This window comes from Galeopterus variegatus, unplaced genomic scaffold (assembly GCF_000696425.1).
Source record: "Galeopterus variegatus unplaced genomic scaffold, G_variegatus-3.0.2 Scaffold1052, whole genome shotgun sequence".
Taxonomy (NCBI): Eukaryota; Metazoa; Chordata; class Mammalia; order Dermoptera; family Cynocephalidae; genus Galeopterus; species Galeopterus variegatus.
The window spans coordinates 274,338-288,792 of record NW_007727163.1 but is presented as its reverse complement, the minus strand read 5'-3'; the positions used below and the strand labels follow the sequence as shown (position 1 = coordinate 288,792).

The window sequence follows — 14,455 nt, the reverse complement described above, 5'->3', positions numbered from 1 at the left end:
TAAAATAAGATTTTTGAATGAAAAATCTCCCTGAAATCCTTTACATTGCAAAATCAGTATTTTCCTGCTTAAGATCCTTACCAAAAGACAAGGCTGAATCTGAAATAGTTCCCATTGTTCTCCCTTTCTCTCAAAAGATCTCTAGCAGAGGCCTACCCTGTTGCCTGGAATTCCACTACTAACAAGTCATTATTTTGTGTCTAGAGGTCTTCACTTCACCAGAACCTCATTAAAACTCATGTAAAAACAGAAAGTACCAAATCTCTGTAGACCTCTGGGAGCTGCTCCCAACTTTAACAATCAATAGAAAATAACTTATTCAGCTAAGTTTACTTCTGACCAAGTGAAGAAAGTGATTTTGATTTGTTTGTTTTAATTGCCAGAAATCAATCACCCGATCAATCAAAGAGGGAGTGATGTTCTGTCTGGGGAATAGCTCCACCTCTTCCTCAGCTCTCCAAATTTTCCTAGGAAGGACAGTGAAAATCCTACAGTCAAAGGGATGGTCTTCAGGAACTTCCTAAGAAAGCAGGCAATGATCTGCAGATACATCCAGGAAATTCAGCTCTTACTAAGGCTTCCGCTGATCCTGGAAGTGGAGGAGAGTGCACCATGACAGCACAAATTCTAATGATTACTACAACATGGGCTTAGAATGCCTCCTACAGTTACCACTACAGTAGACAAGACTGATTGTCTTTTGTTAGATAATATTAAGATGATTCTGAATCATCTTACCTACATACCTACATGCATCAACACATACCTACAGATGTTAGGGAGAGAAGACCCAGAAATTTAAAAGGGACCAGACTGAAGTCAGGCTGAGATTAGAGCTCTATCGCCCGTATACTTTATAGATGATATGTGTAGGAAGTGGAGACTAGCTTTACAGAGTCAGCAGTCAACGTTTTAGGCAGCATGACTCTGGAGTCCAAATCCCACAGGCTGTGCTTCTGTCTGCGCCCCCTCTTTCATAGCAAGAAAATCCTGGCATTTTCTGCAAAGTAGGGAGGCCTATTTTCCTGCTTTATTTCCAACTTACAAAAAGGGTCATGAATTGGGGTCCCAGATATTAGTACAAAAGCAGTGCAAATGCCTAGCAAAGCCAGGGGACCCAAGGTACTTACCCAACCTCCCTGGCCCTGGATGAACTAACGGATGGCTCTGTTCCCATTGATCATACCTGTCATGGGGATAGCCACCTGTCTTGCCATTTCAGGAGCCATGCAGGCCACATACTCAAGAAGTTTCACTGACACTGCCAGAAAGGCTCCTTAATAAGCTAAGCTGAAATCCTGAGCACACCAAGTCTTACTGAAAGAGTTCACTGTGTCCTGGAATATAGCTCCTGCCTGAGAAGAGACATGGGATATATCAGCAGAATATCACTCAAAAAGTGCAGAAGGCTGCAGGTGCAGGAATTCAGGAAAGCAAGTGATTCTCAAAGAGGGACAAATATACAATTGATGGTATGTGAGGTAATCTTAGGGGATAGATGGGTAAACTCATTTTAACACTTTATTATTTTAATGGGTATTACAAAAATAAGTAGCCCACCAAACCCATGATTTCAGATATTATTGCTTAGGATGAACAAAATGAAAGAAAAACAAAATGATTTGAAAGTAAAATATTAAAGTACATGAATAGTACGGCTGGTCAAATTGTAAAGGTGTTGCTTGAATGAAAAGGAAATGTCTAGGAAACTCTAAAGTAAAAAAAAAAGAAGAAGAAAAGAAAAAAGATTCTCTTTCTCTTCTTTTCTTCCCAAACAATTTGGTCCAAAAGCCATTAGGTGGGGCCAAGTCAGATCTATTGGGGTATAAGCAGTCAATGATGGTCAGAGCAGGGTAGGGTGTCAGAGCCTCCCAAAAGCTTAGAAGGGCACCCATCTAGGAGAGTATGGAAATCTTGGTTTCTAAATATCATTCTCCATTAAAAGAAGCCAGAGTTCCCCGGAGATTGGCTGATTCCAGGTTGGGACTTGGAAGATACAAGACCTTCTGTAAGACATTAAGGAAGTGTAGGTACTTAAAGAATGATAGAGACACATCAAAAAGACACAGTCCAGATTGACAGGACTCTCACTAGCTAAATCTGGAACAATTTGAGCATCTAAATATATAACAATAGTAACAGATTACAACCTTATTGAATAAAACAGGAATTCATGGTTCCATGTTGATATAGAAATAAATTAATTGAAATTTTGATGACATATGGAATATTTACATAGTTTCAAAGTGCCTCTCTATAAAATACTTATTAATTACAAAGGGGAAAAGAGTAACTTTACAGTGGAGAAGCCTTACAGACACCATCTTAAATTATTAAAGTTAACAACACCAGTAATAGGACAAAATGAAATCTTGTGCCAATTGATAGGATGCAATGAAAACACAGCAACACTTCTATGATACTCCTACCAAAGGTGCATATCCTGAATTTATTCAAGAGGAAACATCAAACAAACCCAAGTTAAGGGACATTCAACAAAATAACCAGCCCATAATCATCAATGTCAAAGTAATGAAAATCAAGGAAAAACTGAGGAACTATTCCAAATCGAAGACTACAGAGACATGACAATTAAATGCAATATGTGATTCTAGCCTAGATCTTTTTTGCTATAAATGACATTGGGACAACTGGCAAAACTTGAATGGGATCTAAGGATTAGATGATAGATAACATATTAAAGTTAATGGTTTGTCTTTGTTTGAAGGAAATACAAAAGTATTAGGGGGTGACAAAACATCATGTCAGCTACTTTCTCTCAAATGATTCAAGAGAGAAATTCTTTGTACTATACTTGCAGCTTTTATATGAGTTTGACAATGTTTCAAAAGACTTTTTTTTTTAAATAAGGAAGAAAAAAGTAGATTCAGCTATTAGCTACCTAGGACAGGCTCCGAGCAAGCAATTGGGAGTAATAGGTCCAGTTCTGCCTGGATATAATATAGTAATACCATCCAAGCTGTGTTCAGTAGGAAGAATAAAGCATAGTGGTTAAGAGTGTGGTTCTGGAATCAGTTTGTGTTCAAATCATAGCTTCAACACTTACTGAGTGATCTAATTACTTGTTTCCTTATGCCTTAGTCTCCTTATCTGCTTACATGGTATCAAGTCAGAAAATACTTATTGAAGGCCTATTCTTTATTAGGCACTGTTTTAGGTTGTGTGAATACAGAAGTGAACAAAATGGGTTAGGTGTTTGCTTTCATGGTATTATATGCAGATGGAGAGAGGTTGCTCTAGGGACAATAGTTTCTAAGATAACTCATACAGGGGTATAATGACTAAATGAGATAAAAATGTCACATGGCAAGTGACAAGTTAATATTTGCTGTCATTGTTGATATTAATCAGCAACATCTCCTAGAACACTGTCTTATGGCCTTTATACAGAGTCTAAGTGCTACTGCCAGTAATCAGCATTCTGATAAAGCCTTTCTGCTATAAGGGCTTATCCCTCATTGCAACAGACTTATAAACTGCCTATCTTTTCTGTATACTTGTACACTTCACTGCTGGACCCTGGGGGGAAAAAGATGCCCACCCCCAACAAAATAAGTATTAAAACATGCATAAAGCATACTTTGCCAAGGATAAAAGTGCTATAGATATACTCTATGCACACTAAGCACAACTCTGATGAAAACCAGGTGAAGATAAGCTGAAGGTTGATCAGCCTATGCCAAGAGTTTTCCATCTCAATATCACTTAGGTTTTGATTAGTTCCTAAAGAATTTGCAATTGGAGAATTCCTTCTGCATTTCCTTGGATGAATATAAGCCCCCAAATCTTTCACATAGCATTCCTAGTCACAGTGGTATAGGAGTAGTAAGAAAAGGAGGTTTGAAATAGAAAAAAGCATCAAACAATAGCAAAAAGTAGAAACTTGACCTGTCCCTGAATGGTTTCTGCAATGACATTTTTGGCAGAAGCTTTCAATTCTCCACTGCACTGGTCACCCAACATCCGAAGGCGACCAGCAATGACAGCCACGTCAAAAAAGCAAGCTTCTTCTAAGACAGAGGGAACACATTTGTCACAATGCTTGAAGGGATGGCAAGTCCCAGAAATTTGGGCAATGGGGAACATTCTCCAGTTCTCTAGTCTTTTAAACAATTTTGGCATTGTTCTCTCCCAAGAACTTCAATGTTTTGTCAACATTAATAGTCAGAAAAATCTCCCTTCATTGAGAATCTTTTTCTCTTCAGGTGCTGTTGAAAGCTTAGAGTTTGTCTTTCAAAACTTAAGAGGAAATAAAGAAAGCATACCCAGATTCTCTTATTGAACTGCAATGACCATCTCAGGGCAGGGGCCTTACCTGAATCTGGTTCATCTACACAGTATAGTTGCCGGTTAGCAACCTGTAATGTTAGGTTCAAGAAGTCTCTCAGTAGAGTGTTCACAATACATTCCGTTTGCTCCTCAAAAGTTTGGGGCCTCTTCATTTTAGATATTTACTGCCGAGTCTTGCTTTTCCACAGTGTTTTCAGCTCAGTAGGAAGTAGTAAACCCGCAGATGTATAAAGTTTCCTAATTGCATATGTAGTCCTGGAACATTTCCCTCTAGCTTTCTTCAAAAATAGCTGCTCAGAAAGGTGGGACTTCTCTGAAGAGCTTATCCACATAGAACTGGAGAGACTTGTTGAAGACTTTAAGCTCCTTATCTCAGAACCACACCCTAGCCAGTACATAAGATTAATAAATAACTTTTACAGTTAGATAACCAATCTAGAACTGATACAGAACTGAGGAAGAGCCTCTTGGGTAATTTCATTAAGAAAAACTTCCTGTTAGGTTCTGTGTATGGTGTAATTTAAAGGAAGATTTTAAAGTTATAATAGATTAGCATTCAAGTTCTGATTATGGCATTTATTTGCTATAATCATATAATGGTTATTTACCAAGCACCTCTGTGCAAGGAACTATACTTGGCACTACAAATAACACAGAAAAATGACACAGGCATAGATTTTGTATTCATGGAGCTTACACTTCAGCATAAATGACAGATATTAAATGACTAATCACATAATTTCTTGTGCTGTTGAGATACAGTGTGCTATGAGAATATAATAGGGCAACAAACCTAGGGGATTAGGAAGGTTTCTTTAAAGTATTAACATCTGAGAAGAGCTCTGAAGGATATGTAGAGATTCATTAGGCAAAAAGGAGGGAAAAAACTATTCCAGGTAGAAGGGATAGCATATAAAAAGGCTGGGAAGCTCAAAACAAAACAAAACTTGGGCATTTGAGGAATTATAAATAGAGATAATACAAATATTTCACAGGGAAATTATCAGGATTATATAAGATAATGTTATATAGAATGACCTAGCACTGTCTGGCATGCGGTAAATATTAAATGCCTTCGTTTTAGTCTAAGGCCTAATGACCAGGATGAAAGGGATCTGAGATTTGCTTGCTCACAAAAGGATTTTCCTAATAAGGTTGGACTCCATCATTGTTTTAAGAAATCTCGGTATTAGACACTTACCTGTGGTGACTGCCTTCTTAACATAGCTAAATACAGATATGGGGTCTGGGTCACAAAAGCAGCACTCAAACCTATCGGCAAACCTGTCACTCAACCTATCACTCAAACCTGTCTGACCTGGTGAAATTATTTTTTTTAAGATAATTAATTATACATACATGTGGGGTACAATTGAAGTAATGTCCTTTTTCCAAGAGCAGGACCCACACCATTTAAAATAACCCCTCCCTTTTGTATAAACTCAGGCTGGAAAATGTGGGAGGGGCTGGGAGGAGCCATGCTAACTGCAAAATTAGCTTATGTTCTGTTGGCTTGCTTGCATTGGCTAATAACTCCTTGCGCGGTGATCAGGCGACTGAGTTGCCACGCTTGCAGCTTTAAAAACCTAAAGTAAAAAAACAGCTCACCGCTGCACTCTGAATTGGCTGGTGTGGTCCCGGCAGCTGGCAATAAAGTTTTTTTTCCTTTTCCATATTGGTCTCCGAGGGTGATTTCTCCCGAGCCTATAAATTTGGGGGCTCGTCTGCCTATAACATTTGAGGGCTTGCCTGCCTATAACATTTGGGGGCTCGTCCGGGATGTCCATTACCCCTCGGAGACCGACCCCACAGTACTGGGATTTTTCCCCACACTACGAAGTCTCTAGGGGAGAGCTCCTGAGAAGACGTTCCTCAGCCGGAGGCACAAGATCTTCTGCTGGCCTTCTTAGGATTTTCCAGCACCTCTCGATTTGGGTGAGTCGAGTCTTTTGAGGGGGAAATCAGGCCGGACTGGATACAGTCGCAACGCCTCTTCCCTGGACCCAGCTGCGGTCCACTTGGTGGCCTCCCTTGGTGGCCAAACTTGTGTATTGTCTTTGTGTTTGTCTTTTTATTAACCCCGTGAGTTTATGTTGTCATGAGTCTTGTTTTGCATTTGGGTATCAGAGCTCTGATTTAGGGACTTTGTGGAAGGCTGGATGCAGCACTACTTCACAAGTCCAGGACTCCCACGAGACATCATCGGGTCCTTTGGTTTGAAATTGTTTGGAAATTTGTTGTGGCCACTTGTCTTTGTCTTTTGTGTGTTGCTGGGTGTGCATATACGTTTTGTAGCTTTGTGTGTCTTTAACTGTGGTCATATGTAATGTAATAGTGAGGCATGATAAGTATCTGCCATCCTGTGTCTCTGACCTTTACTGTGCTAGTTATACACTTCTATGACACTGGAATCTGAGAGCCTAATTTAATTACTGACAAAAATTAGAAAGCTTTGGGCACCAGAGAGGACTCCAGCTACAAGAGGCAAGTGGCCACTGGGACTATTTTGCTCCCAAGTTTCTGCTGCTGGTAGATCTCTCCTGGAGTCCCTGGCCTAAATTCTGATAAGGAAATGCTTTATTCTCTTTATCTTTCTCTGATTTTCTGAGCCCTCTTCTGTTCGGTTGGATTGTATCCACTTCTGTTTAAGTGCACCGTGGAGGGCTCCTGACTAGGCTTTGTTTTTCTGATCTAAATCTGGTTGGTACTGAAAGGACGACAGAACCCGAGCTGACAGTTCACTGGAGAAGTTCCACTTTATTCGGGGGAGAAGCATACATTTATATAGAGCCGGGTTCCGGGAGAGGGTGGTTAGTACACGGGGCGGTAGTTGATTGGCCGGGGGCGGGTAATGATTTCTGATAGGCTGTACCTTGGCGCCAGCAAGATTGTTAGGACCCGGAAGAGAAAAGCGCCATGTTTTAGGGAGTGCCTCCTTTGGGGTCTTCTATGGGGCCTTACATTCTTCTTTATGCTGAAAACAGTGGGGAGAACTGCTTTTATCAATTACTGTTAATGGAATAAATTGGCCCCACCGATTGGGACTAACTTGAACTGGATGACCCCACTGCTCCTCTTTTCTCTTTGTTTGCTTGGTTAGACATTTAGTTGAGTACCAGCAATCTGAATAAGCCCTCCAATCCTGTTGGCATACAACACAGATGCCCTCTATTCCATGCCATTGATTGGTACCATAAGTGTGGAGTATGACAAGTTACAACTTAGACCAACTAATTTGGTTGAGACGTCTCTTTGGGATATATGTGTGTGCACATGCATGAGTGTTTTGTCTGTATATATGGCAACTACTTCTGCCTGCTTTTCAAGCTACTACTTAGGGGTCATAAGATCTAAATTGTGCCTTTGGCCTTAAGATCACTGGGAAAAGGCAATGCCAAGGTGCAACAAATCAAGTGCCCAGCTAAATTACAGCAAAATATTTGGGAAGATTTGCTCCATTTGATCTGACTAGAAAAGAAAACGTTCTCTGCATTTGCTTTGAAAAGGCTTTCATACTTGCCTTGCAATGTAAATTTGTCTCCTTGAAAAGTCCCACGTACTTTGCTTTGCAATGTAAATTTGTTACCTTGCTTTCTCTAAAAAAGATAAGCTTTGGCATTTTTCAGAAATGCAATTTAAAATCAACTGTCTGTTTTGAACTAGCAAGTTTTCTATTTTATCTGTCTCACTAACATTGTAAACAAAACCTATATCAATTAATAAAGGTATAGCTTGATGTAAAAATTAGACAAATATAAATGGGTTAAATGCTTACAAATAAAATCGTAATTTCAAATTGCTTTTCAGGAATTTGAAATCTTAAATTGTTATATTAATAAAATACTAAAACATTAATTATTATATAAGTTTCTGTTTATATTTTAATATTTTGTTTTTATATAATACAAAAAAACAAATATTTGAATCTGTTAAAATTAAAACATGTCTCTTCAGAAGTTAGAAATAGTTTTTTATCTACAAATATTAATATAAAACAATTCAAAATTGCTTGCTTCACAGGTTTGTTACTGGAAAATTGAAGCTAATGAGTCAATTATAGTCAATATGCATAATTCAAACTACTAGGTATAAAGACTTTTTAACGGAATATTTTTCATAAAGATACATTTTGGTAAATGTTCTTAAAAACAAAGGTAATATGGTTTTTGTTAAAAAAATTTTTTTGTCTGAATTAAAAATAAAGGGTTTATGAGAACTAGTAAAAAGTTTATGATAATCTTGTGTGATCAAAAGTAACTGAGATTAGATTTGTTTATAAGTTTTTATTAAAATTAGTTGTAATATTAACAGTGCACTGGTACAAAAAATAAAATTTGGTTTTCTTCTTAAAATTTTCCTATAATGTTAATAACAGATAATAGAAGGTATTTTCTATAACTCATGGAAACTCAAGATTGCTGCCTCATAACTTTAACCTTGTTAGAGACCTTTGAAACTACTTAATAAACCAAGTTTTGGGGCTGGAAAAACCATAAATACTTATTTGGTAAAAATAGCTGAGGGCTGACCCCGTGGCGCACTCGGGAGAGTGCTGCGCTGGGAATGCAGAGACGCTCCCGCTGCGGGTTCAGATCCTATATAGGAATGGCTGGTGCACTCACTGGCTGAGCGTGGTGCGGGCGACACCAAGCCAAGGGTTGCGATCCCCTTACCGGTCACGAAAAAGACAAAAAATAAAAAACAACAACAAAAAAAATAGCTGAGACTCAAACTGGGCTTTGTATAATCTGCTCTAACAAATGGACCCGCATTTACTAGCATGTATATATAAAAATGTTTTTATCAGTGTACATTTTTGCCTGGGTTTACTAATCAAACAAGATTATATTTGTCTTTACTAGAGGCTTTTAATTAAAAACCCAGCGAAAACCAGAAAAATCTTTCTCTATGTATAAGTTTTAGGCAAATTAGGTCAATTTAACATTGATAATAAAGAAACAAATATGTGAAAAGGAAGTAATTTTAAAAAGGCTATAGATGTGGGGATATGGTTATGGTTGGAGGGGCTAGAGAAAAAAAACTAACTTTTATGTAAGAAAGCATCTGGTACAGTGTATTTCTGTCCTAGAGTAAAATAACTGGCTATTTAGAAAGTAGGAAGTATAGGACAAAAACAGAATGTCTGATTAAGTCTTGGTAATGGTTTAGGTAGATAAATTTGTTAAAAGGGTTTTACAGTAAAAAAAAAATTAATTAACTGGATTTAAAAACAAATTATGTGTGAGTTTTTCTAAAAATTAATGTCAAAAGTATTCTAATACAGGGTTAGAACTTGCTCTCCTGTGAAGGAAACAACCAGATTTTCTAAAAAACACTTGATTGCTCTTAATACAAAATTGTAAAAAGTTTTTCTTTGTCTTTTAGATAAGTGGCCTAGAGAGTTTATTTCATGTTTTATCATGATAAGTTCTTGTGCTCTCTGCCTTCAAAACCTTTTGTCACTTTGGTTTTACTTTTTGTAATAATTTGTGATTTTATTCAACTAAGTGTTTTAAGCTTTTTTGTTATTTAACACAGCTTTCCAACACTAAATTCTGAAAGTTTAAAATAACTTTAAGGAATTCCAAGGGCCCTGGAGCTCCTCAAAGGATATATAAAAGATGTATCGGAACTAATTGGCTTATTTAATAAATTAGACTATATGGGAAAGCATTGTCAGTACTGAAGGTGTTATGGATATGTGTTCCAAAATCTTGTAAGGTTCTTAAATATTTGTGTCTTAATATAAATGCTACCGGTCATAATCTTGGCTTAATTATAATCTTAAAATGTTATGTCTTCAAATATTTCATGAAAAAAAACTCTGATAGGTACAGTTTCCGACAAACTTTGAGTTCATAGCTTTAAACTGAAGTTCCAAAATTCTAATGAAGAAACTGATGCTTATATGAAATTGGTCACAAAGGTCAAAATAACAAAAGTTAATTGGTAGGCTAATTAAAAGAAATTATAGTTTTTTTTACAATTTCTTTATTTTGAAACACTGATGATTCTCTTAATGTTTTGTTTTGTAGATCTAAGAAAATCTTTTAAGGTATAACAGCTTGCTAAAGTATATGTTTATGAACAAAAATTAAAACACCTTTCTACTTGATCCCTCCAAGATTAAAAAAAAAAAAAAAAACTATTCACAAGTTGTTTTACAGCAATACAGTTATTTGTATAAATTCAATAAGAATCTGTTCTTTTTGTAACAGGACCCAATTGGAAACACTGGTTATTTTACCAAGGTTTTGACTGGAATATCATACCTTCAAACATGACCAGACTGCCTTAAGGAATTAAGGTTTGACCCTTTTATGGAGCCAATAAAAAGTCCCTTGGAGAGACTGGCGTGATACCTTGTCTACATAATTACAAGGTTCCTGGTCTTCCAGTAAGTAAAGAACGTAACTTTCTGACAGGCCAGAACCTTGATATTTTGGGGACTTCCAGAAGAGAGGAATTCACGCAACTCACACAGGTAATCAGAGAGTAAGTCAAATCCTTGGCTTGGCTTCCTAAGACCCCAATGGCATTTACAGGTCTAATCTGAAATTCCTTATGAATGTTCCAGCAAAGCCAACTCAAAAAAAAAAAAAAAAAAAAAAAAAGAGCTTTATGATAAGCCATTACTCTTGCTGCACTTTATGCAAATAATCTGGCCAAAAACTAAACTTATTTTGCAAATAAATTAGTCTTGTCATAGATACCTTTGATAAATTTGAAAAACTTGGAGAAAAAACTATTTTTCAAAAGGAAACACTAACACACCTGTTAATCCGATTCTAGCCCTGTGTTTTAATCTGTTTGTAAAGCTTGTATCTTCCAAGCTACAGTTCCAGGTCAAGACGGTGACAACCCAAGGATTCCAACCCAACCTTTCCTAAGAGGAACTAAGTCCCTATAAATCACTAAATCAGTCAATGAGAGATTTTAAGGCAGGGACTACGCCCATGGTCCACAGGAAGTAGTTTCAGAAGAAAGAGACCTCCAGCCCCTTTTACCTTAAGAATAAGGAGGATAAAATCTCTCAGGGGAGAATGAAACAATAAGGCTAGGCCCGTGAACCAAACTGTTAGGTCTCTGAATCTGACTGAAATCACCACAGACAGACTCTGCCCATGGGGATGAAAGCCCAAACTTACACTTGGTGGTGTGCAAAACCAGGGACTGTGTATAAAAACTAATGATTATGAGCTCGAAAATTCTATAACCCTCCTCTTTCTACAACAAGGGGGACTCTGTTTGGCATTAAAGGAAAAGTGCTATGTATATACAGATCATACTGGAGTCATTGAAGACTCCATGAAAAGGTTACAAGAACGCATCAGACAATGGGACTTAGAACAAGAACAATCCTCTAACTGGTTTGAATCCTGGCTTAACTTTTCTCCATGGCTAACAACTTTAATTTCTAGCCTTATGGGACCACTAATAATTTTCCTCTTGCTAATAACCTTGGGACCATGCCTTTTCAACAAACTCCTCAATTTGATTCGTTCCCGCATGCAAGAGGTCAAATTACTGGTTCTCCGTTCCCAATATGATCAAATCCCCCTAAATGATTGGGAACACATAAATTGGGGACCAGATATTGGCCCTTAAGCAAAGATTCACTTTAAAAATCCCCTTAAAAACAGTGGGGAATGAAGTATTGTCCTTTTTCTGAGAGCAGGACTGACGCCATTTAAAATAACCCCTCCCTTTTGTATAAACTCAGGCTGGAAAATGTGGGAGGGGCTGGGAGGAGCCATGCTAACCGCAAAATTAGCTTATGTACTGCTGGCTTGCTTGCACTGGCTATTAACTCCTAGAGTGCTGATCAGGTGACTGAGTTACCGCACTTGCAGCTTTAAAAACCTAAAGTAAAAATGGCTCACCGCCACACTCTGAATTGGCTGGTGCGGTCCTGGCAGCCGGCAATAAAGTTTTTTTTCCTTTTCCATATTGGTCTCCGAGGGTGATTTCTCCCGACGCCTATAACATTTGGGGGCTCGTCCGCCTATAACACAATGTTGACTTTCAATAATTGTGTACAATGTGTGATGGTTAGGTCAGGATATTTAGCTTATTCATTATGACAATATGCAATCATTCTTTGTGTCCATTAATCAATTCCTCATTAGGCCCCCTCCCCTCCCCTTTTCCACCTCTAGTAACCATGGTTCTTTTCTCTCTTTCTAAAAGTTCAACATATTACTGTGATTGTTGTTTCTTTCTTTCTCTCTCACTGCCTCTCTTTATTGTTTATTTATGGATTCTGCTCCCAGTTATGAGTGAGATCATTAACAGCCCCAACTAATAAGAGATTCAAGCATAAACAGTGAGTCAGTTCAGAATGGAATTTCTATCTTGCAAAATAATCAGAGCCAATCTTCTGTTTTCTGTTCCATTCTGAAAAAAACAAATGACCACTACACACCTATTAGAATAGCCAAAATCCAGAATACTGACAACACCAAATGCAGACAAAGATGTGGAGCAACGGGAACTCTCATTCATTGCTGATGGGACTGCAAAATGGTACAGCCACTTTGGAAGACAGTTTGGCAGTTTCTTACACAACTAAAGATACTTACCACACAATCCAGTAATCACACTCCTTGGTATTTACCCAAAGGAGCTGAAAACTTATGTCCACACAAAAACCTGCACATGGATGTTTATAGCAGCTTTATTCATAGTTACCAAAACTTGGAAGCAACCAAGATGTCCTTCAGTAGAAGAATGGATAAATAAACCATGGTATATCCAGAAAATATAATATTATTTACTGCTAAAAAGAAATGAGCTATCGAGCTGTGAAAATACAAGGAGGAATTTGGGTAATAACTGATGAGGTAAATTCATTAATTATAACAAATGTGCCATTCTGTTTGGGGATACTGATAATGGGGGAGGCTATGCATGTGTCGGGGCAGAGGTGTACAGGAAAACTCGGTACCTTCCTCCCAATTTTACTGTGAACCTAAAACTGCTCTAAAATGTCTTAATTTTAAAAAATGATCATAAATTGCTTTGGGGCTAAGAACAGAAATTATGTTCCTGTATAGCTAAAGGGCCATTTTCATTTCTCATTATCACACATTCTCTCTTGAAACAAAAGGGCTGAAACTTCAGTTACTACTAAGTAGGCTTCAGATCTCTAACGTCAGAAGGGTCCTCAGAAAATTCTAGGCCAACCTTCTTTCACACTAGAGCCAGCCATTGACAATCTAAGGATTCTAACAAATACATTTATAACATACTCACAAAACAACATACAAAAACAAAAATGTTTATAGGAGACCATCTAACTGGTGTTAAATAGCTTGCCCAAGTTCACAGATCAGTAAGTGGCAGAATAGAAATTTAAAACCAGGTCTGTCTTAACTCTAACTCAATTTTTTCCCACAATAATAAACCACCTTCCTTATTCCATTATTATGCTCATGGGTAAGTGCCATCTTTGGAATCTAATCCTGACTCCTTCGCATTATCTTGTGTAATTGATGTTAGAAGGCTACACAAACAGAGGACAGGCTCTCATGGGCAATGCGGAGTAAATCTTCCTCCTTTGTTTCCTTCTGTCTCAGCCTTCAATATAGCACCCTCCCAAACCGTCCCTTCCCTCTTGAACTGCAAGGTTGAAGGACTAACCACATACCTTCAGCCATGTAGTTCTAATATTGTGCTTCTAATTATTACTGAAAAATGAGGCCAGAATGGTTTCACTTCACTTGTTTCTTTTGCTATCCCCTGGCCACACAATTTACATCCCTTCCCCAAAATACTCTCTCATTATATCATTGGCTCCAAGTCCAGGATCTTGTCATCTGCACTAGATGTGTATGTGGATGAAGATCCTCAGATGCAGCTCCTTTCAACACGGAGATCTCTAACTAAGAAAGCAAGTTATGTGTTCCTTCTCCACCAAACACCCAATATCTGAAAAAGGGATAGAATAATTGTAAAGTTAACTCCTATACAAAAAGAGAGTGAACAGAGACATATAACAGTCACTGTTCCATAGCAACAGAATTATGGTCAGTAACCATGCAAATGATGGCCTCTGCAATGTTCCAAAACACCACTGTCTTCATGGTTACTCATTACACGCATTACATACTGCTTACTTACCAACTAAAACTGACATTAGAAG

General features: G+C 37.8%; 1 protein-coding gene across 1 annotated transcript; it reads right to left on the bottom strand.

Moving 5' to 3' along the window:
* Nucleotides 1–449: 449 nt before the first annotated feature.
* Nucleotides 450–4,466, bottom strand: BCL2L15 (BCL2-like 15). The gene is given in 4 exon segments (XM_008574467.1): nucleotides 450–467; nucleotides 1,131–1,355; nucleotides 3,910–4,031; nucleotides 4,337–4,466. Coding segments are annotated over 4 exon segments (492 nt in total). The 5' UTR covers nucleotides 4,464–4,466.
* Between the last annotated feature and the right edge of the window lie 9,989 nt (nucleotides 4,467–14,455).